General features: G+C 38.3%; 14 protein-coding genes and 1 non-coding gene across 15 annotated transcripts; 8 read left to right on the top strand and 7 right to left on the bottom strand.

Moving 5' to 3' along the window:
* Nucleotides 1-60: 60 nt before the first annotated feature.
* Nucleotides 61-1317, top strand: COG1 (Golgi transport complex subunit COG1; the record flags this gene model as incomplete). Its single annotated transcript, XM_056227791.1, has 1 exon — nt 61-1317. One exon carries the CDS (start codon nt 61-63, stop codon nt 1315-1317), a length of 1257 nt encoding a protein of 418 aa, XP_056087578.1.
* A 189-nt stretch (nt 1318-1506) lies between these two features.
* On the top strand, nt 1507-2349 carry SDT1 (nucleotidase; the record flags this gene model as incomplete). The annotated part of the gene is made up of 1 exon (XM_056227790.1): nt 1507-2349. The coding sequence occupies one exon, from the start codon at nt 1507-1509 to the stop codon at nt 2347-2349; it is 843 nt and encodes a 280-aa protein (XP_056087577.1).
* Nucleotides 2350-2457: 108 nt separating this feature from the next.
* VRG4 (GDP-mannose transporter) lies at nt 2458-3468 on the bottom strand (the record flags this gene model as incomplete). Its single annotated transcript, XM_056227789.1, has 1 exon — nt 2458-3468. The coding sequence occupies one exon, from the start codon at nt 3466-3468 to the stop codon at nt 2458-2460; it is 1011 nt and encodes a 336-aa protein (XP_056087576.1).
* A 600-nt stretch (nt 3469-4068) lies between these two features.
* SKDI07G0420 (SRP1/TIP1 family protein) lies at nt 4069-4443 on the bottom strand (the record flags this gene model as incomplete). Its single annotated transcript, XM_056227788.1, has 1 exon — nt 4069-4443. The coding sequence occupies one exon, from the start codon at nt 4441-4443 to the stop codon at nt 4069-4071; it is 375 nt and encodes a 124-aa protein (XP_056087575.1).
* A 1125-nt stretch (nt 4444-5568) lies between these two features.
* Nucleotides 5569-6249, top strand: SKDI07G0410 (uncharacterized protein; the record flags this gene model as incomplete). Its single annotated transcript, XM_056227787.1, has 1 exon — nt 5569-6249. One exon carries the CDS (start codon nt 5569-5571, stop codon nt 6247-6249), a length of 681 nt encoding a protein of 226 aa, XP_056087574.1.
* A 1617-nt stretch (nt 6250-7866) lies between these two features.
* On the top strand, nt 7867-7940 carry Skdi_7.trna1V. Its single transcript has one exon. It is a non-coding gene; the product is annotated as a tRNA-Val (tRNA).
* Nucleotides 7941-8033: 93 nt separating this feature from the next.
* Nucleotides 8034-8405, bottom strand: MTC3 (Mtc3p; the record flags this gene model as incomplete). Its single annotated transcript, XM_056227786.1, has 1 exon — nt 8034-8405. One exon carries the CDS (start codon nt 8403-8405, stop codon nt 8034-8036), a length of 372 nt encoding a protein of 123 aa, XP_056087573.1.
* A 196-nt stretch (nt 8406-8601) lies between these two features.
* OST5 (dolichyl-diphosphooligosaccharide--protein glycotransferase subunit) lies at nt 8602-8986 on the top strand (the record flags this gene model as incomplete). Its single annotated transcript, XM_056227785.1, has 2 exons — nt 8602-8622; nt 8747-8986. 2 exons carry the CDS (start codon nt 8602-8604, stop codon nt 8984-8986), a joined length of 261 nt encoding a protein of 86 aa, XP_056087572.1.
* Nucleotides 8987-9190: 204 nt separating this feature from the next.
* VID30 (glucose-induced degradation complex subunit VID30) lies at nt 9191-12064 on the bottom strand (the record flags this gene model as incomplete). Its single annotated transcript, XM_056227784.1, has 1 exon — nt 9191-12064. One exon carries the CDS (start codon nt 12062-12064, stop codon nt 9191-9193), a length of 2874 nt encoding a protein of 957 aa, XP_056087571.1.
* A 254-nt stretch (nt 12065-12318) lies between these two features.
* SHE10 (She10p) lies at nt 12319-14043 on the bottom strand (the record flags this gene model as incomplete). The annotated part of the gene is made up of 1 exon (XM_056227783.1): nt 12319-14043. One exon carries the CDS (start codon nt 14041-14043, stop codon nt 12319-12321), a length of 1725 nt encoding a protein of 574 aa, XP_056087570.1.
* Nucleotides 14044-14663: 620 nt separating this feature from the next.
* SAP4 (Sap4p) lies at nt 14664-17156 on the top strand (the record flags this gene model as incomplete). Its single annotated transcript, XM_056227782.1, has 1 exon — nt 14664-17156. The coding sequence occupies one exon, from the start codon at nt 14664-14666 to the stop codon at nt 17154-17156; it is 2493 nt and encodes an 830-aa protein (XP_056087569.1).
* A 283-nt stretch (nt 17157-17439) lies between these two features.
* On the top strand, nt 17440-17904 carry SKDI07G0350 (uncharacterized protein; the record flags this gene model as incomplete). Its single annotated transcript, XM_056227780.1, has 1 exon — nt 17440-17904. The coding sequence occupies one exon, from the start codon at nt 17440-17442 to the stop codon at nt 17902-17904; it is 465 nt and encodes a 154-aa protein (XP_056087568.1).
* Nucleotides 17905-18031: 127 nt separating this feature from the next.
* EMC4 (chaperone EMC4) lies at nt 18032-18604 on the top strand (the record flags this gene model as incomplete). The annotated part of the gene is made up of 1 exon (XM_056227779.1): nt 18032-18604. The coding sequence occupies one exon, from the start codon at nt 18032-18034 to the stop codon at nt 18602-18604; it is 573 nt and encodes a 190-aa protein (XP_056087567.1).
* A 51-nt stretch (nt 18605-18655) lies between these two features.
* On the bottom strand, nt 18656-19581 carry TAN1 (putative tRNA acetyltransferase; the record flags this gene model as incomplete). Its single annotated transcript, XM_056227778.1, has 2 exons — nt 18656-19468; nt 19525-19581. 2 exons carry the CDS (start codon nt 19579-19581, stop codon nt 18656-18658), a joined length of 870 nt encoding a protein of 289 aa, XP_056087566.1.
* A 219-nt stretch (nt 19582-19800) lies between these two features.
* SEC15 (Rab GTPase-binding exocyst subunit SEC15) lies at nt 19801-22533 on the bottom strand (the record flags this gene model as incomplete). Its single annotated transcript, XM_056227777.1, has 1 exon — nt 19801-22533. The coding sequence occupies one exon, from the start codon at nt 22531-22533 to the stop codon at nt 19801-19803; it is 2733 nt and encodes a 910-aa protein (XP_056087565.1).
* Between the last annotated feature and the right edge of the window lie 159 nt (nt 22534-22692).

The raw sequence follows: 22692 nt of genomic DNA, 5'->3' as shown, positions 1-22692 counted from the left end.
CACGTATACTTCAACCTTAGTGGAGAGAGAAGAATCCCCCAAAAAAGAAATAGGTAGAAAATGGATGAGGTGATACCGTTGTTTCGTGATTTTCATATTGCTCAGGTTAAAGATTACCAACTGGGATTACAAAACGATTTGGTGAAAACCAATGAAATCTTTCAAGAAAACTTACTAAAGAACTATAACAAGATCCTGGACTTGACCGATTCTGTCAATGATTTGTCACTTAACTTGAAGTCTATCGATCAGGATTTTAAGTCTCTATGCTTTGATGATGAGCAGTTTCAATTGAATAAATTACCTCCACTACCACCGCGAAGTATCACCACTCATGTATCGCCACTTGGTAGCGAGGTCGCGGTCACCATTCCACCGCAAAACATCCTAGTAATTTCAAATTGGACCATTTCAATTAGCAATTTTTGCAACCGTGTCGCCACCTCTACTACTCCGTCTCGTATATTCGATGAGTTGCTGTTGAATTTTCATGAACTATCCTTAACATCAGTACCCACTAAGTTTGAAATTCTAATCGGGAATAAATGCTACCAGTTACAGAAGTTCTTGGTAGACTCCATGAGTGCGTTGAACTTTACCCTACTGCAGTGGGTAAAACTATATAATTTACTAAACACCGAGTTTACCTCGAAGTGGGATGATAATTTACTTTCTGCATTCAATGAGTCCTTATTTGAAACACTATTCAACGAAAATGTTCAAGCTTTGTTAAATTCAAGCACTAATAATAAGAAACACCAATATTACTCCAATGAACAAAATGATAATTCAACTGTCGCAGATTTTGTCAATTCATCCACTTTTAGAGATCATCTCATTCGTAGAACTGTGAAAGAAATAAACGCCCATTTAGATACTCTTTCTACGTTACTGGCTAAACTCAAGAATTCGGACTCTCTTCATCAACTGAATATCTTTCACGACAGTGATGAAAACTACGGCCATAACATCGAATCCCCGTCTGATGAGGACACGCTGAAACACTACATAGATACAGCAATATCCTATTCAAAGGGGTTGACTAATGACACCACGTTGCAAATTTATCAGGCCGTGCAGCCCACGATTGAAATTTTACAAAACCTCGAAATGTATAAATGTCCCCGGGAAACGCTGGCTGATTTAAAAACGAGCTTGATCACGCAGTTGCAAGATTTCAAAACCCAGATCGAATCTTCTTTGTCTTCATTGCCGGAGAATCCAACAGCCATTGTGGATGACTTCATGGCCTCGTACAACAATCACAATCTCTTGCAATTAGTCACCGATCAAATTACTCAATTAAGACAATGCTAATACTGGTAGCACGAGGGCGGGTACCCGCCTGGTAAAGTTATTACGGATAATGATAATGATACAGAAGGTTATATATATATACATGTGTACCTCCAGAAGAACCAATCATAACTATATTAGGTTTCTTTTTTCTTGAGGCGATTTCGCCATCTATGAGTAAACCCTCGAACCAAATCATCACTTCACTTCATGACAGTTGAATATACTAATTCTGATTTGGCAACCTATCAAAATGAGGTAAATGAACAAATTGCTAAGAATCAAGCCCATCTTAACTCGTTGACCCACCCAGGCTCCAGAGTGACTTTTTCCATAGATCAAGACGTTTCTGCTTCACCGCACAACCCGAACTCAAAAGTCTTCTTCTTCGATATTGATAACTGCCTATATAAATCATCTACAAGAATTCATGATCTCATGCAACAATCTATATTGAGGTTCTTCCAAACTCACTTAAAACTGGCCTCTGAGGATGCCCAAGTATTGAACAACACGTACTACAAACAATACGGCCTTGCCATTCGAGGACTTGTAATGTTCCACAAAGTGAACGCGCTAGAATACAACCGACTTGTGGACGATTCTTTGCCATTGCAAGATATCTTGAAACCGGATATGCCTTTAAGGAACATGCTGCTGAAGCTGAGGCAATCGGGAAAAATCGATAAATTGTGGCTGTTCACAAACGCGTATAAGAACCACGCTATACGTTGCGTGAGATTATTGGGTATAGCGGATCTCTTCGATGGATTGACATATTGTGATTACTCTAGAACAGATACACTGGTGTGTAAGCCACATATCAAAGCCTTTGAAAAAGCTATGAAAGAAAGTGGGTTGGCAAGTTACGAGAATTCTTGGTTTATCGACGACAGTGGGAAAAACATCGAGACCGGTATCAAACTCGGAATGAAAACCTGTATACATTTAGTGGAGAATGAAGTCAATGAAATCTTGGGGCAAACACCAGAAGGTGCTATCGTCATTAAGAATATATTGGACTTACCACATGTCGTGCCAGACTTATTTTAGAATGTATTGATTTTAAATATACTTGTACATAGATTCTGTGCGCGTGTATATGCCTCTATAAAATGAAATAAATTAAAAATAGGTAAAGCCTCCATTTTTTTTATTTTCTCATTTGCGTAAAGGTTGGGCCTGTTGCTTCTTTTGCTTAGCAACGGCATAAATGATACCCGATAAGAAACCAATGAAGATGGAGAGGATGGATAAGAAGTTTCTAGGAGCATCAAAGAAAATCAAACCAGAAAGGGCGATTGGCAACTTGTTCAAGGCCCCGACCATAGAATATGTGGTAGATGAAGTAACACGGACACACCAACCGGAACAGTAAGAGATCCCGACAGAGGCAACACCACTAATGATCATAGCAGTTAGCGAATCATTGGACAGGTTTTTGGTTAAATTTGAGGAAGACCAATTTTCTAGGCAGAAAGAAAACAACAATAGGATCGGTAAAGCCAAGACATTGTTGTAAAACATAGTGTCAAAATCTTTGAAGTTGGTCAACTTAATTCTCTTTCTCATGATAAGGACAAATAATGCAGAAGAAATACAGTTGGTGAACATCCAGAAATAACCTGGGTTGAAACCGGCAACATCGGCAGCCGCATCAGCCAATGAAGCGGCCTTGGCGGCCACGGCTTGCTGGTCACCCCAGGTAGCAACAATAGAGGAGAGAACCATCAACAAGAACGACGACAATTCCATGGAAGTGACGGAGCCACCGAAGAATATCACTTCACCGTACGCAATCAAAATGATGGTCAAATTCTTGAAAATAGTATAAATTGGGACGGCCAAGTATTGCAAAGCCTTGGAAGAAGTGTAGGTCATTAATACCAGCAAAAGGGAAATAGGAAACCAGTTTTTGGCGTCAGTTTTGTTTAATGAACGGAACTTGGCATATCCCAGTATACGTAAAACAATCAAGGTCATAGTACAGACCAAAGTTTGCACAAACAGCATAACAAAGTTCATGTTGAAGTTGTCCAAGTTGACAACGAATTTATTAGTGACAGTCATCAAAATGGACGAACCACAGTAGGATAAAATTGAGATCGGACCGGAATTGGCAACTGAAGCCCAAGGGTTATGGCCTGCATGACCTGTTTTCAATTCAGACATTCGGGCAGAAGGTACTATGTGGTTGGTGTTTTCGTTTTCTCGGATATGTTGATAATTAAGAAAATGTCAACAAAGAACCTCCAAGAAAGAGAGAATTGGCAGCGTTATATATATATTTGGTTTTTTTTCGTTAATTACGTTGTTTGCTCGGATCGCGAAATTTCATTTATTTTCTTTCCTTTTTTTTTTCTCGGCAAAAAATGAAACTTCAGGCAGGGTAAAGTATTCTCAGGAACGGATTTGGATTTTCCGTTTATAGTGATATTATCCTGTTTTTTCGCGACGCCGTTCTACGTCAATAGTGATGTTTGGATACTGGGCGGCTAATTTTTTTCTAAGGGAGGGTGGGTGTGGTACAAAAGTGAGTTTGATAATAGGAAAAAAATTTATAATATTAATAACATACATATACAAATATATACGCATCTAACTCTTCATATGATCATTTTCGTATTATGTCTTTTTTTTTTTGAAAGAGATTTGGGCAATGTGATCACATTGGTATCATCAAATTTGTGTTGATAATTATTTTATTTTTTTTCTTTCTCTTTTGTGAGGTTTTTTGTATTGTCTATAGAACTGTATTCTTGATGATGCTATCTATTTTGGAATAGCCGTGTAAATGCCGTCCTTGGATAGAGCTTTGGAGATGGCTGGTCTCAATCTGGTAGAGTACCATGGAACACCGGTGATCATTCTGGTCACTTGGGCTGGAGCAATACCGGTCAACATCGTGGTGAAGTCACCGTAGTTGAAGACAGCTTGAGCGACTTCAACTGGGTAGGTTTCAGTTGGGTGAGCGGCTTGGAACAAGTAGTATTGGGCCAAGTGAGCTCTGATATCAGAAACGTAGACACCCAATTCAACCAAGTTGACTCTTTCGTCGGATTGAGCCAGGGTGGTAGTGGCTGGGGCGGCGGCGACACCGGCAGCGATAGCGGCGACACCAGCAGCAATTGAAGTTAATTTGACCATTGTATATGTTTGTTTTCGATTGTTTCTTTAGTGGTGATATAGGTTTAACTGGAAAGAAAATAGTGAAGGCATATTGTCAGATATAGCCGATCACAGCTGCTCTCTTTATATAATCGCCTTGACAAGCAGCCGTTCAATCGAGCTAAGCAGACCAGCACGTATGCTTGCAATAAATCCTCCTGTTCCTTAACGATGTAAATTTAGCAGAACTCGTTTATGAAGATACCGCCTTGTACTGTCTATACACTTTCGTATGCTAAATAAATGCGCAAAATTGACATACGCTGCTAATAAGAAAGGCGCCTTGAAGGAACCCTTATACGTATCTGTCTTACTGCCACTTTTGGTGTAGCCGAAGGTCTAAATCATACTCAAGTTGGACCCTCGTTCAGAACCAGCCGAACAGGCGTTCCCCCGCACTCGTTAAATGGTTGATCAGCAAAGAAAACCGGATTTTGTTTCTTTCCAGATCACTAACCTGCAAATGCCTTCCTACGTGCTGGGAGCCGTATCCTGCTTTATTCATGAAACGGCATTGCTCCTCATGATTAGATCGTACGAATAAGGTGATATGTTGATAATCAACGCTTAGGAGTCGTTTCGCAAACTTCTTGTCTTGAAATTGCTCGGTCAACAGTCAGACTGTCTGTTTTACGTATCCCACGCATGATTTCCAAGAATGAGAAGGGCAGTTATACATAAATAGCTTTTATTAAAATCCGGTGAATACAGAGCAGTATTAGCCGGTACTTAATCTTGGACAACCATGTTTTCATCTTGAGAAATCTATTTGTAACAAGACGTAGCATCTATATTTCATTTGCACGAAAATTTCTCATACTTTGATCTGTCATTTCTTCTCTTGTTTGATCCAGATCAGTTAATTGTGCTCAATTACAATTCCCACCCATACATGCGGAGCTCGAGCTTCTCAGTTCAGCGCATCATGCTGAGACCTGCTTACTCTTAACAACAGATAGGTAGAAATAGGGCAGGAGATAATGCCTGAACAAAGATAGACAGCAGCCGTTCAGCCCCATATACACAATTTGCCTATCAACGTTACACTCAATACATAGTCTTCTTTTCATGAACGGAAATGCTCGCCCAAAATTAAAGAGAGGGATGCTGAACCTCTGTTTCCTCCTTTCCTTACTGTTCACCTGTGCTCAAGCTGTGTACTACATCGACAGTGATGGGGCTTATATATATAATAATGCAAGTGAAATAGCTAAACTAATCTTTTTGCCCCCAGTGCCCGTCTATTTGGCTGGCTTTGGCAAGCTACAGGATATTGACGGTAGGAACGGAACCTTCAAACACTTTTATAATAGCAGTCAAGTTAACATGGACTACATAGACACAGTACTTGCGAAGCGTCTGTACTATAATTCAGATACAAATGAATCTGTTTCTAAGCCGCATACCGAAGCAAGTAGGAGTTATAGTGTTGAACTGACGAGAAACCCAATCGGCAAGTTAATTGAAACTGTAATGTCCAGGTGGTTAAAGCCACGTAAGCGGTGTAGCAAAACAACGTATCATAGAAATCATTTTTATTACGGCATTGAAACCTGCACCACCGCCAAGTATTGTGATCTTGATACACCATGGAATATCACAAAAGAAGCAGAGAGTTTATTCATGGAGGACCCATTCTGGCTGCAATTTCAAACCGGTTCCTACATACATGAGCATGGGCCGGAATGGCGGACCTGTTTGCAATTTTATCGTGACAATGTCGAAGCAGACGACAAAAGCATTCCTGCATGCCCCCCAGGGTGGTGTGGAAACACAGAGACATGACGGGTTAAAGAATGGTGGCTTTCTCTTCAATGATTTATGATGAGTATCACTGCTTCAATAGCACACTGTATAAAGTAACGAAGATTTAGATATCGACAGCATATATATATATAAAGATTCCACGTAGTATCTCAAAGACGCTCCATCACGCCAGGCAATACCACGTCGATTTCTGAGGCTCCATTGAGGGTCCTGGAAGCCAGCGTTTCCTTTGGTAGATCAAAGAAGAGATAGTGATAAGTAGAACAATATAAAATCGCCATAAGGATGCTACCGAGATTGAGCACGATGCACGACAGGCAGGGAAGTATATCTGGTAACTTCGAGAATCGGGTATCTTTGAAACTGAAAACACCCTGCTATGTGACGAGCTTACCTCATTGAACATCAAAGGAACCCCTAACGGTGGTTCCAATGGTAAACCAAGATTCGTACCAATAAGCGAACCGAAGGCGATGGATCTGAATAATTCAAACATTAATGTATTTTTACCGCCAATATGATTAGACAGGTAAACTTCAATGGGAACATCCAATACAGTAACCTGTTTATCAATTATTGGTACAACAGACTGATAAATTCATCCATGCAGCCAGAAGATCATCAAAAGATTCAGACTGTCGTCAAATTTAGTGGAAGCTGAAGCTCAAGAATTGTTAATGCAATAGGATCAATGAAGAACGACGTATGAAATGAAGGAGCGAATAATCACAAGATTATGTAAAACTGTCGACTCCCTTTCGTGGATCCCTAAATCCAGAAGGAGACCTTTTGGTACATTCCGTATACATAATAATACAACCTTTAAAAAAAACGGGATTCCAAAAATTGTCACAAGATTTTACTGGACACTGAAAGTTATATAAAACACATGCTGATTGGTTATATGAAACCCAATGGCTCAGACATAATCCGGAACATTGATGTAAGTTTTTGGTTATAACTTATCTTCTTATGTACTGAGTTCTGGTCAATTAATAGATCCTTATCTTCTTATCGCGGTAAATTCTGTTATTAGAATTTCCTACTTCAATATAATCTGTATCATCATAAGAATGTCCGTCATCACCTACTTCAATTTATATGAATGAGTGTATATTCGTAGTCACTTATTTCAACACATTGCCAACTGTGTCAACAATACAGAAAAAGGGGGTGGGAGGGATTTCTATCATTTTGAGGTTTTATTTGGACGTTTTATGAGTGAAAAGCACTAGTAAATTTTCTGTTGTATTACGGGCTCGAGTAATACCAAGGTGATTTAGCAATCCTGTTGATAACAGGGAAGTAACTTGTTTGCTAAACCGGTTGTTACGATAATTCACGGGATGTTACTTATCTATATCTAATATATAAGATCTAGTTTATACTTAAAGGGTGGAAGCGCAGAATCTCGGATCTAATCTAATTGTTCGTCTATTTATATTTCGGGTGTTTCATTTGCTTGAGGACCACGTTCTAGAATGGAATTACAAATGTGGTGCTGATATCTTGTACGACATATATTGATTTATTTCAGACACGTTTTTATAGATATTTCCGTCGCGTTCATTATGACGTACTGTCGTCATGTTGAGGTATCTCATCTTGAGATACAACATTTTCCATCAAATACTTGGTTCCGTGGTCTAGTTGGTTATGGCATCTGCTTAACACGCAGAACGTCCCCAGTTCGATCCTGGGCGAAATCAATTTTTATCCCTGATATGTAATTTTTTTTTTTACTGGGAGCAACTGTTGAATAACGTAAATTGTACACATATACATCGATTTCTTTTTTGAGTTTACACAAGATTTTTCAATTGTTCCCCCAGCTTCCTGTCTTGTTTCCGATTGTAAAACGCAGTCGCAGCACCACCAAACAAAACAAGATTGAACGCCATTCGCATGCCGGTGTACCCTACATTCCATTGATTGTTCTTGGATCTGCCACCACAGGGGCCGTAAGATAAGAAATACGCGGCTTTGATCTCTTCTAGCGGTATATGCCTCCAATCTTCTTGCATTCTCCACCGTAAGTACTCTTTGATTTCATCTCTAACTTCCGGTCGTAAAGTGAACCATAACTTCTTGATATTCGTGATTTCCACCACCGGCGGTTGATAAGTGCTTAAAGATCTCCTCACCGCTAACCTTGCGATGCTTTGCTTCATCATCCTCCACCTCTTTTCTCTCTTGCATTGTCTTGCCCATCAATCCATTTGCTTGAGTGAAACCTCCTCTTTCTTTCTATGGCGCGAAACGTGAAAGTTCAAAATACTTTTCGAAGAAAGATATAAGACCGTATGAACATGTGCACAATGAGTAGGTGTGCCCTGAAAAGTGAGACGTCTTCGCATATTCAGAGTTACAATGTCTTATGAACAATTATATGTATGTGCCTTTAGTTGTTTTAACACAATCCTAGGATAAATAACGGTTCCCTCGTTTCCTGCCTGAATCATGATTACTAACAAATATGATCTATCCGTCCTCGGAATTTGCATTGTCGCTTAAGAAGGAGTTCCACTCTACCAATAGCTTTGAGCCCTTTATTGATTTGGATACTCAACCAAAATTTGCCATCTGTGGTTTACTGGTTACTTTGGTCTTGATATCCTCCGCTCTGTTTATTGTTGGTTCTAAATCTTCCTTTGTTAAGAAGTTCTTTCTTTATACAATCCTCAGCGTAATTGGCAGTTTATTTGCTGGTTTGACTACTGTTTTTGCCTCAAACTCTTTCGGTGTCTATGTTTGAGTTCATACTGCAGTGACTTGTGAGAAAAATGTTAGTGGAAGCAGATATATATTAACGAAGTGTTCTGAACGAGAGTATTAAAAAAGAAAAGTGATAAGTAGATTTCACTATATAAATGGACTAGTACGTATGAATATGCGATAGTGGGACAAATAACTTAATATATTATATTTTTTTAGTCTTTTTGCAAGTGCTTGTTTATGCTCATAAATTCAGTACATCTTCGTCGAAATTGATAGCTTTGTAATACCTTGGATCCGATGAATTGGCCGAACCAAAGGCATTATACTCAAGTAATGTAGAAAGCATTACTCTCGTGCTTGATATCACATTTTCTAGTGCACACTCACTATCCTTGTGTAGAAATGTTAATATTGTGCCGTTGGTAACTTGAAATAGTCTCTCCTGCAGATACTCATCGCTCAAATAGCCTGCTATCTCCTTTGGCGCTTCTAGAAACGGTTTGGAGTATGCTAACAACGCTGAGACATTGCTTAATTGTCCGCTGAACCTATCTCTCAAAGATCGTGGAATCTTGGTATCATAGATGAATTCATTAGACAGTTCTTGGCCTTTCAAAATTAGATCTTCAATTTCGTCGTCATTTTTAGACGAACTTTTTTTAATCATTACCAGATAGTTTGCCAGCTTCAACTCAAATACTAGTTCTAGATTATTCTTTAACAAATCCGGAATTTCGTTATTAATATAACTGATACATTTGGCAATTTGACCTTTGTTTATTAAATATCTTAACTCCTGTCTTATCTTGACCATGCGTTCTTCCTTCATGATTTGTCTTTCATTATGTCTGATCACATCTTTACTTTCGGAATGCTGTCCATTAACATCAACAACATCTTTTTGTAAATCTTTCAAGAACCCCTTTGCAACATCAACTAATCCTTCATGGATCAAGTAATCGTTTATCATAACGTTCAATGTATTAGGTAAGGTGCCGTCATCCATATTCAAAGTATTGATATCCTTGACGTCTGGTCTGACTAATTTGCCGTTCACAAACCTATTATCCTCTCCTAATAGGAACTTTAGATCACTATCCTCTTCCTCATCAAACGACTTCGCATCCAGATGACTGGGGCCACCATGTTCTTGGTCAATATCCATTAAATCCTCATTAACACTCACCTGTTCAGCTTCGCCACGCCCATTTTCATTTCCTTCATCATCGCCGCTTTCATCAGAGTCGTCGAACTCATCGAGAGAGAGGTCCATTTGACGTCCGCGACAAATATGTTGGTACGTTAAACTCTTCCATTGATCCTGGTATCCGATAATATCAAAAACAAAATCTTCATTCAACCCGAAATTCGTTCTTATCGAATTTCCAGGTCGTAACGCTACATAGGGGACAAACTCTAAATCATTTAGGTCTGTGAATGCGTTACCTAGATGAATACCGTTTTTCGTGAAAAAAATTGAACCATCAATAAAATTTATACCACAACCAATAACGTCATCTCTGCCAAAAGGCTTAGCATATTCTTTTGATTGTTCGGTGGAATTAGTTATCAAACCATCAAACCCGCAATAACCGAACACATTTAAATCAAATCCATATTTCTGACATTTCGTTATAGAGCCATCCACATTTAGTGACATCGCTGAAACGCCTCCTTCATAGACGTAATCGCGTCTTTGAGAACCTTCCATAGTAAAAGAAGTAGAAGGCGCTCTATTAGAGCTAGTATTATTCCCGCCACCTAGACTATTACTCGAACCAGTCACACCTGAGCGCGAGACATTTTTCTTCGTATTAGCCTCTAGTAGTTCATTTTCTACTAGCTTATATCCAATAACAATATTGCTATTTTCAGCACTTTCAGTGCTTGTTACGCTTAGAACTTTAGTTTCATAATAGAATATTGTTAATTTATTGTCTGGCAACGATTTATTGGCCCAGGTAACGGCAAAATCCACTTTCCCAGAGTTTTCAAATGATGTCCTCAGTCTATTCCTTGCAGAAGCAGAAGAGACGCTTGATCTCTCATACGTCATGTATGAATGATAATCAGGGTTCGGTTGTAAATGAGTGATACCATCTTGAGATATTTGTAAACTGTTATTCGGTTGCACCTGCCATCTAGAAGGCAGAAAATACCCCAATATCTTATAAATATCAGGAATCATTGAGTTTTTCTTTCTGCTACCGCTACTGAACAATCCCTCCGTAGTCTCATTGTCATTCTTATCGTTTCCGGATGACACTGTAGGAGAAGAAAGGGAAGAAGATGGAGATTGATCAGGAGGATAGTACTGCAAATTGCTGTTCTTATCAGTTGTACTCCACAGGTTCCTTGGCCCCGCTTCTATATTAAGAGCAGATCTGGACCTTTGATATATCCATGGGTCCACAATCCTTTCTTCGGGCTGCTGTGAAGTAGAGACATCAGCATTCTCTCCTCGTTCTTCTCCCTCTTCCCCTTGTTCTTCTTCTCCTTCTTCGTTACGATCAGAGTCACCTTCGTCGTCATCGTCCGTATCAGTATCGACGTCCCCTTCTAGACTCTCCAAATCGGATTCATCGTCATCATCATCGCCGTCATCATCATCATCATCATCGTCATTATCATCATTATCGAGACTGATGTTAGAGTTAAGCGCCATTTCACGTTCCGATAAAACAGGTTCTAATAATTCCTGGGCGTTTTTACCAATCTCTGAAGGAGTTTTCATCAACCGTATTGGATTTCTGCTTGAGTCTTTAACGCCAAACCTTAACGTGAAATCATTAACATCAGGATAGAAATACTTATAAACTTGAATTAGGTAATCGTCATTAACAGCTTCAAACGAAATTGTGCCTAGAACACCCAGATTCATTAGTTTTGACCAGATTTCCTTCCTCGTTGAAGCTGTCAACTTCACCCTGCCCATACCAGCAGAATTGGGATTCTCATCAGCATTAATTAGATTTGTATTCTTCAATTTGTGAAAGAGTTTTCTATGTTGCAGGTATAAAATCCATAAATCATAGGCCACAGGCTGTTGCAGTAAGTATCTCGGGAACAAACAGTTAATGAACTCCCGGTCAACGTCGTCCATATATTCAGACATTCTCTGTTACTATTATTGGTTGTCAGATATGCTTATGTCCCCGTTCAAAAGCAATAGAATTGCAGTCAAATCCCTTTGCCCTCTCTTTTGATTGATCCATCGGTTATCTCCCCTGAAAGATTCGCGCGTACCGTACAATTAACAAAAAAGGAAGGATAGTAGAGTAAATTTGTTCTTATATGATTATATATGAAGTAGTGTAGTGGATATATATATATATATGTATATATGTGTAGCAAGTGTAGTAATCTTTATCACAATGTCATGGTAGTGGTGGTGGTGATGGTTGAAGTAGATGTGTAGGATATATCGTCAACTTCTCCCCCTTCTTTCTCTTGCTGTTGCAATAATTCTTGTTCCCTTTGAAACTGTTCTGCAGCAATCTTTTCACGTTCCTTTCTTTCACGTTCTTGAAACTGCAAATTGGCCTTTGATCTCAAAATATATAGAAACTCGCCACTTTCTTGGGTGAACGATAGAATCTTCTTTTGTACTTTTTGCCTGAATTCATTAACACGGGATAAGTCGGCAGCGTGGTGGGCCAATTTGTCTCTGGACTCAATGATCTGTTTCTTGCCCTTTAAAAACTTCTTCCAATTTACAGAAGACTTGGCTTCTTCTTCTTCAAGAGTGGTATCATCTCCCGCACCCATGTGAGCGTTTATAACATCCACATAAGCCATTCTTTTGGACCACTCATTCACAATAATATCCCCCCATTCTTCAAAGACCTCGACGTTTTCTTCCCTAATCGCATTGACTTTCTTCTCGATTTCTTTGGTGATTTGGCTCAAATCCTCTTCTATGGCATGTGTCAGTCTATCCAATGTGGTTCGCGTTTCATTGAAATACTCACGAACCAACTTTCTACTGATGTATTGAGAGATCTGGGTAGAACCGGACTTATCAAAGAAAATTTTCTTGCCAGTTTCGCTATCTATGCCTTCCATACAATCGATATCGTCGATGGCCAGTGAAATCTTGGAAAAAAATTCCCTGGATTCTTCATCCAAAGATTGGAACTTGAGCTTGAACTGCTTGGTCTCTTCGCCTAATTTACCACTGATGTACTTAGAAACATCCTTTTCGAACAGCCGGATCACGTCTTGTGTCTTTTGCGATATGGTTTCACCCCACACGTCGAAATCCTCCTGCAAAAGAGCCTGTTCATTGACATTAACATCTGTGGAGCCCTCGATCTCTGTAGAAGCCTCATCTTCGTGTGTAAGGCTAGCTATTTCACTGTCTTGTTCTTGGTCCAAAGTTATAGTTTCCACCACCGTTTGAGTGCTTGTTGTAGTTATTTGTTCTTCTTCGAATCCCTTAGTTTCCATAGTTAAAATGCTATCTTCAGTGGAAGGCTCTTGGGTAGTGGAACCATGGATGCCATGCGTATCTTTGCTCTTGAACGCACCCATTAGTTTTTCCTCTGTGTTACCGACAATAGAGTCGTATCTAGATTTGATACATCTCGAAATGACAGTACAGTAGTAGTGGGCTATGTTCTTATATTTTAGAGCCGTTGCTCTCAATTGAGAACGAAATTTCGCATCGAAGTATTTGTCAACGCTAGGTTTCACAAATGCGTTATACTTGATCAAACAGAACCGCCTGGCTCTGACTGCTTGGGAGCGAGCCAGTTGATAATACTTGCCACAATGCCATCTCTTGCACTGCGAATGGATGACCTTGAAGGCAGGCTGTATGGCCACTTTGTTGACTTTTATCACCACGGCATCGATGATAGGCTTGACAGCCGTGTCATACTTATGTGCCACCACACCGAATCTAGGACTAATCATATCATTATAAAATTCAGATGCTCCTGACAAATACGCGTTCCAGGCTCTGGGGTTCGTGTAGTGACAAACCGCTTGAGTGCGTTCGCATGATATGTTTCCGCTATTGGATTGACAGTAGTACTGCAGTGATGACACTAACACGATTAGTATTGTGATTAACTTAATTAATTTCGCCATTCGGTTACACTACCTTCTGGATTGGACTGCTGCTATTGTGCAATAGAACAATTTGAGGATGGAGGGCGAAGTAGTGATATCTTTGCTTCCTGTAAGGCTGCCGTTAACTTTGATCCTCCCATCGAGGCCACTATCCCCTTACACGGCAAAGTCCGTCTAATTCCGTAGCCCTGTCTGCCTTAGGGTTTTTTGCACAATATTAAAGGTTAAAAGGCGGTATCATCATTCAAACTTTAGGTCAGTTCATAATTTAGTTAGGTCGCAAATTCAAGCCCTATATCCCTTAAATATGCTTCTCGAAGATAATAACAAGCGGTATACCAAGGATTAGTCGAGCTATGGTAAGTTGTGTTAATAGTGTTTAAATTGAGGCACCGGTGTGAATATAATTGTGAGCGGGTGGTTTTGTGTGTTGTGTGGTTGTGTTGTATTCTATTAATTGAAGTGTGTGAATAAGTGAAACGATTGCTTTACTCAGCGGGAAAAGTTCGACCTGGCATTTGGTGTGAGATAAAGCTACAGCGATTTGTTCTTTTGTATTTATCTGGTTCCCATTTTTCTTACATTGCTGCGTGCACTCCTCTCTTGCTTTTTCATAAAGCTAAAAACAAAATAAAAACATGTCGCTATGGCCCCTTGGAGAGACGTTAAGTCATTCTGGAGTAGATTCGATACTTGACGAGTACTATCTGATATTTCGTAGTGTGAAGTGCAATACGGCGTCCCCGATTGATGATTGCAAGAGTAAGCCCCTCACGGAGCCTGAGTCGGAGTTTGGTGCCGAACCTCGAGATAGAAGTGACCTTAATCAGTCATTCATCGATAGGATCCTGTTGGAAACAGCTTTGCTGGATGAACTGGATGAAGGGGCCAATGACAGACTTGTGGACTTTATTTGCCTGGGATACTTCTTTGACGACCGGGCCCAGCAGGTCAACCATATGAACTATTTGGTGGACATGCTAATGGCCTACTTGAAGGACATAGACCGCACTGGTTATAGAACGTCATTCCTTTTGGAAAGCTCCTTTCATCAAACGGGAGAATATAATGATCAGGATGATGAAGATCCAATGCTATACGTTAACATCATTTCTAGCATTTTTTGCTCGAAGAGTAAACTCATAACGGAGTCTCTGGCGCAAAGTTTACCATTTTTGTCATCCTTGTTGGAGATTTTGCAGTTTAAAAATATCAGGACAGAAAATTGCCCCATCTTAGCCGTTTTTTTGAAGATCAATGAAAGCCTTCTATTTGAACAAACATCTAAATATTTGAATTTTTTCAAATCGCAAATGGACATTGTGGACAACTTCTTGAACCATATCGAAGTTTCGCCCTTGATTGAATTTCTCATCAAGGTAGTGCTAACTGATCAAACTGAGTCGCCCACTGGAATTATTGAATTCTTGCATGAGCAAAACCTGATACCCAAATGTTTGAATTTTTTGGACAATAGCATGTATTCACCTGGTATTCAAAATAGTAGTGGGGAGCTTCTGAAAGCTTTGATCAGCATTTCTACCAATTTTAAGCTGGATACGTTATGGATTGGGCCTAATCTGCTGATAAGACAGCTTGCCTCTCCACAATACGTCGACCAACTCATTGATATTGTGTTACTCCAAAGGGGGCATGCAATGGGCGTTGCCGTATCTATTATAATTGAATTGATCAGGAAAAATAACTCCGACTACGACGCGATAGATCTGTTGGATACTACTATAGTAAACAATCCACCGTCACAGAGGGACCCAATTTACTTGGGCCATTTGTTGTATAGGCTCACAATGCATATGGAGGATTTTTATGCACTCTTGATTATACTGGATAATAATGATGATGATGATGATGATGGTGATGATGATGATGATGATGATGATGATGATGATAACACTAACATAAAAGGTCCCGCATCTGGTAACCACCATCTCTTGGAAAACCAGTTGCATGAATCATTTAAGCCATTAGGTTTAGAGAGGGTCAAGATTACAGAATTAATATCTGAAATGTTGCACTGTTCAAATATGGGGTTGATGAATTCAAAAAGAGCTGAAAAAATAGCATGTGCTCGTGATAAATGCAGGGAAGCTCTCGGCCATGACTTATTGGAGGAAGCTATGGACAATTTAAGCATCAATGGAAAAATCCTTTCTTCCACAACACTAAATGATGAATGTAGTAATGATAGCAACGACAGAAATGACAATCGAATAAAAAAGCGAAAATCAAAAAAAAGGTTTAATGATAATGAATTGTATTCTACTTTTGACACATTTGATGACGACAGCAATGATGATATGAGTTTTGAGATTCCTTACGTCAGTGAAGCGCAAAATTTGAAACTGCGTAAAAATCCCACAATTGGGGATTTGTTCAAAATTAAACTTCATGACCTTGGGTTTCTGCCCAAATTTTTACTATTATTTTTAAGATATCCCTGGAATAACTTCTGGCATAACATCGTATTTGATATCATTCAACAGATCTTTAATGGCCGGATGGATTTTTCTTATACTTCGTTTTTAGTTTATTCATTGTTTGATTTCAATAAATCTAGGAGATTTATCCCGAAGAACTTCAACGGCAATAATCAAAAGTGCCCTGCTACAAATTTTCACATTATCTCTGATTTCATTTTACAAGGTCACAAGGACTCGTTTGATTTTTACGAAAGAGAGGAAACGAACCTGGGGTATATGGGCCAATTAGTATTAATTGCAGAAGAGGTTGCCAAGTATTCGAAAATGTATAGGACGGATTTAATTGCCCCAGATATATGTGCATTCCTACAAGATGAAGTTTGGATGTCGTACTCAAATGAAATCTTGAATGAAACAAGAACAATGTGTTCAATAATTCTTGGAGGGGGCCAGTTCATGGCTGAAGACAATAAGAATAATAATCTGGAGCTTTCGGAAGGACCTGATATGAATCAAGAAACTTCTGCTTCGAGCACCATGGTTGAGAATGAAACTGCTCATGACGAAAATGGTCTATTACGAGATAAAGTTGTTGAGCTCATAGAGGAATTGGGTCACTTGACCGAATCCGATATTCATGATAAGATCAAAGACGTTATTGTTGACCATCAATCCGAGCTAGTCAACTAGAACGAGATATAAGACATCCTTTCGCTTTTTATCGTCATTTTTTTATGTTTTGATCTCTTTTTTGCCTTATTCAATTTTGTGACTTTTAAATATCACTAGACTTATATAAGTGTAGAATACGTAATATTGAAATATAACAGGAGCAATCAGAATCTTTCTAAATACCCTTCAGTTCGACATTCAAGAGTTAGATAACTCATATTCAAATATAATAGCTATTTGAGATTAATCATATCATATAACGAAAAGTTGGGATAAAACCAACAATAGAAAAAAAAATATAATGGGAATTATAGAACTGTCAGATAAATTTTTAAGGGAATTACAAGCATATTCAAAGAGGTGTCTTGAATACTTTCTTCAATTAAACTCTAACAAGACAGATTCTTCAACTGAATTGAAGGGAGAGAGTAATGATGATTCAAAAATCGTCGAAAAATCCGATGCGGTAGAAGACCACAACTTTTCAAGAATAAATGGGTTGCTTTCGCTGATAAGCACGAAATATCATGTTTTGATGCAAAACAAATTGTTGATGTTTTGCATTGTCGCCTGCTCCTTCGTTTGCATCATACAATTTCTTTTCTTTATAATTTATTGGACAGACGTCGTACCTCGAAAGACACAAAAAGCAATAGATGGCCTAGACTATGACTACCTAACAGCTTATTTAAAGGAGCAGTGTGTTCCCTATGAGATATTTCTCGACCATTGTATTCAGTATCAACCCTTTCTGTTTAATTTATAGTTTTTCCATATTCTTTTCATAATAACTAAAAAAAGTGTATTATTTTTTAGTTCAGGTAAAATGAAAAACAACTGAAGGAATAAACATTTATTGTTAAAATGAAGCCAGAAAACCTAAGCAACTGAGAATGAGTCAACAGGAACCATATGAATGGGCTAAACGTCTATTGGACACCAAATATATTGAAAAATACAGCATTCAAAATTCAAACACATTACCTTCGCCACCAGGATTTGAAGGCGGTGCTTCCAAAGGGAATATTTCAAAGAAACAACAAGATGCTGTCTCGCAAACCACTACTGTAGCTCGAAAGAACCAAATAACAACATTGCAAGTACAGAAAGCATGGCAAATTGCTTTACAACCAGCCAAATCTATTCCAATGAATATTTTCATGTCATATATGTCTGGTACATCTTTACAAATCATCCCCATAATGACCGCCCTTATGTTACTTTCCGGGCCCATCAAGGCCATTTTATCGACCAGAAGTGCATTCAAACCAGTATCAGGCAACAAAGAGACTCAAAGTCAAGTGCAAACTGCAATGTTCATGTTTATCGCTTTCCAGGGTGTTTTAATGTACATCGGTTACAGGAAATTGAATTCTATGGGACTCATCCCCAATGCTAAAAGCGACTGGCTACCTTGGGAAAAAGTTGTTCATTACAATCATGGATCACAATGGTTTTCCGATTGAGACGCTATATACATATACAAACATATATCTGTACTTTTTCAAATACCATTATTATTTTACATCTTCACCATCATTCTTTTGGAACTTGGATTCATAAATTTGCTGAACGTTATATTTGCGATACTTGGTCTTATAGTCTCCGTCAACTACACACATACCGATGTTGCTCTTGAAGCATTCCACGAGAATCAATTTATCATAGTCTTTCAAGTTCACGGTATGATTGAACTCAGAACCTTCTTTATTGACTAATTTGACAACTTGATTGATAATATCCATTCTTTCGATTGTGTTGAAATTTCTTCTTGTTACTTCCACAGCAAATTTATAACCTGTCTTCACTTTAGAAGGATCATGAAAGTGTGGCCCAATCACCAAGTTAGCCAATTTGATCAGTTGTTCCATTTTTGCATTGCAGGAATACGTTATCGGCGTCAGTTTTTGAACATATCTAGTACGCTTAACCATATTTTTGGGATCCGCTAAATCTTTCATAATGTCTAGCACGAATTCTTCAGGAACGATCGGTTTTCTGGTTTTACAGAACGTCACACATTCACAGTTCAAATCAATGAAAGCTAAAGGGTCCTTCCTTTTCATCCCTCCTGATGACGAGTCCTTGCTTGAATCTTCACCTTTGATTTCCCGCAATTCCCTTTTAATTTGGTCTTCAATTGATAGTTCTTCTTCCTCTTCATTGTCCCCACTTTCACCTTCACCATCCTTCATATCTCCATACATTTGTTGAAGTTTTTCCTCAAATAAAAGCTGCAGTTCTTGAGCAGCCTGGCGTTCATGTCTTCTAGAACAGGTTGCATATATTCCAGACGTGCCAGGATCTAAAAATCCGGAAGATACTTTAAACTGATGTTTTGATTGTTAGTATTCGAAAGTTACAATTAGAGTGCAAACAGGCATACTTTTTTCTTCTTTTGAGATTTGGCATTCCAATCATCAGGTTTACGTTTCTCACCCATAGCTGCGTTTCTTCTTTTTAATGATTATATTAGTGTTCTAGTGAAATAACTACTTTTCAAGATGATCGTTTAGTTAATGCAAAAAAAAAGCCTAAGCGAAAATTTTTTTTTGAAATTGAACTTTTTCACACTAGAACCAAGAGCATATCCCTTCAGGATTGTTTTAACTTCCTTTTGTACGTGCGTAAAAATGACTATACAGAGGTAATATCAAAAATTTCAAGATCTATTAAAAAATTTCGCAATCCTGCTTGCATTGGAGTCTGTACCATTCGCTGACTCAGGGTTGAATATGCTGCTACTATCCATAGTGCTATTATCGTCATTGTTAGCTCCATCTTTAGATGTTGCAGAGCGTTCAATCTTGCTTAATAAGAGAGCCGCATCTTCCTTTCTGATTCTTGAATATTTTCTTAATCTTATTTCCGGTTCATTGTAGCCTTTGCCTTGAGCCTTCAGTAACTCTATACACTGCTTCAATTCCATGAATGTAGCCTCCAATGATTTAATATTATTTTCAAATAATGTTGGAGCGTCAACACTGTTTGCATTTGGAAATGTGGGTGTCGAAGGCGTCATGGGTGACTGGTACCCATTACTATCTATAATACCCGGTGTAGAAGGAAAAATCCTAGGAATAATGCCCTTTAAATAGTTGATGTCAATTTCAAAATTTATTATGCTCTCATGTGTAATTATACTTGGTGTATCATGCAATAATATATCCATAAACTGTCTTGTTAGAGAATCAAATTCACGGAAAATCAACAGTGTTTGAACACTGTATGGTAGGTTTTGTAACGTGCTAGCAAACATCATTTCTAAGAATTGCGCCAGATCAATAATGGAAATATCAGGATCTTGTCTTATCTCCCTTGTTTGCCAGTCAATCTCTATCGTTTCGAGAATATCTGATATCTTAGAATCGATTAGTTCAATTAATTTTGTTTCTGCTAGCTTTCTGCTTTCTGCAAGATGCTTGATCGATGATAATTGTATTTCCATATCTGAGTTTTGTAAAATATTTTCTCTTGTCATAAAATTACTAAATTCTTTTGCTGCTATAATGAAGTAATCCAAATTAATTAAAATCTGTGCAATTTCTTCTCTTGAGGTACTTTCAAGTTTAGAGCGGATTTTTTTATTAACAATGTCATTGAATATATCATCCATTGCTTTAATTAAAATATTATTCAGAGTGTGTAATTCATGGCGATAAAATATGGATAAGAACGCGGTTATTCTAGAGTACGTTTTTTTGGCCAGGGTGCATGTCATCGGGTATAATGGAGAGAAAGGTAGAATCACGGAAAATGGTTCTTCGCTCGTTGGGTCCGGCAAGTGGAGATGTTCGTCTTCCTTCATCCAGCAAATCTTTAGAACTTTGTCATATAATGTCTTGTCGTTGATCGACAGGGGCATGAAATCGTCGTCATTTAACAAAATTTGAAACTCATCGTTGAAGGCCCTCAAGGATACAGAGCAGAATTTCTCAAAAATCGAAACCAAGATTTTGTAGAGAGGTTCGATGTTCAATTTAAAGTTTTCCAAAATTGCAACACAAAGACAAAGAAAATCTTTGAATTTAATCATATCCGTCTCCGTTTCAAGCTTTTCGTCGATGAAATACTTCAAATATGGCGACAATCTATCCATAAGTCCATCCCAGAATTCATTCGTGGAGTTATAGTCATTATTAACAAGGGTAAATTCGGTGGCTTTATTTAAGTTAATATCATACAATAAGAACCCGAGAATCTTCAAAAAATAATCCTGTAAAAACGGTAAACTTAAACTCTGTGTAAACACATCATCTGAAGAAGCATCATGACCAGCAACACCCGGAGAGGCACCAGTGCCGCGTAATAACGAATTCATCTGATAAGTAACAGTTTTATTCTTCTTCCAAATTAATGGGTACAACAGTTTTGTTTTCCTTAATTCATATTCCTTACTAAACTCACTAGAGAGAGAGTTCAGTTCGTTTAAACTTTGGAAAATCATAATAGAATCGTGAAAGTCGTCCAATTGGAAAAATTCGTTCAAGTTTAGCTTTGCCAAAGAAGTTTCGTCCCTCATGGAAATCTCCACAGGTGAATTGAATTTGAAATTCGTCAGTTTCATTTTGGTTCTAGTTTCAAGCCACTGCGGCAACAACTCGTTTTCGTAAATTGCCATGAATTCTTGCCCCACTTTTATCAGGTTTTTCCCTAGATTCGAATTCAGAGAGTTTCTTATCAGGTTGATACATTCGTCCTTTGTAACTTTCTGCAAAAAAGGTATAGAGTTGTAAATTTCAATTAAAAATTGAAAATTATAGTTCTTAAATTCTTGTAAATACAATTTTTCTAAACTATCCAGGTTTTGTAAGACTTTGAAAAATTTCCTTTCAGTGATCAACTCTTGGCATCTGCTTGATAATTCTAAGATTCTAACAACTTTAGTGATCAAGATGGTGGCTTCAGATATTTTTAGTGATATTTTTTTGTTATTAACATACATTTGTTTTTTGACAATTAGTTCATTGGCTGATTCGCTTAATTTCATTTGAAACTTGGATATTTCGCTGGATAAAGTATCTTGAACCATATCTTGAATGTTTGCAATCTCGTCTATCGATGTTTCCAGTTTATCGTTTATCTGTGAGTCTTGTAATAATTGCAATTCCAGGCCTTGGAAGTTATCTTCAACAGAGTTCTCCAATTCATCAATAACGGGGTCCAATTGGTTTTTATCGAGTGTATTTCTTAAAAAGGGTACCCATTTATCAAAAGACAAGGGATCTAAATCAAAGACTTCGTTCTGTCCCAGCGTGAGATCGTGTTTCACTGCGTCAGTGCTTTCATTGTTGGAAACAGTCCTTTCCGTCCATGATGAATTGTTTCCGGATGCTGTAGCCAGTAGAACCTGTTGAAACTCTTTTGAAAGCAATGGCTGGCCTTCTTGATCCATTGTTAGCTGCTAATTTGTAACAAACCCCTTAGCGGTGTTCCTTTACTACCGCTTAAATGCTCGTTGAAGATATATATCCTATTATTTATCTATGGCATAATTTTTAGAAGAATACTGCGGAAAAGAACAAACAAAAAAATAGAAAAAATTATCGTATCT

The sequence above is a fragment of the Saccharomyces kudriavzevii genome (assembly GCF_947243775.1).
Source record: "Saccharomyces kudriavzevii IFO 1802 strain IFO1802 genome assembly, chromosome: 7".
NCBI lineage: Eukaryota > Fungi > Ascomycota > Saccharomycetes > Saccharomycetales > Saccharomycetaceae > Saccharomyces > Saccharomyces kudriavzevii.
This window is presented reverse-complemented; position numbering and strand designations above follow the sequence as displayed.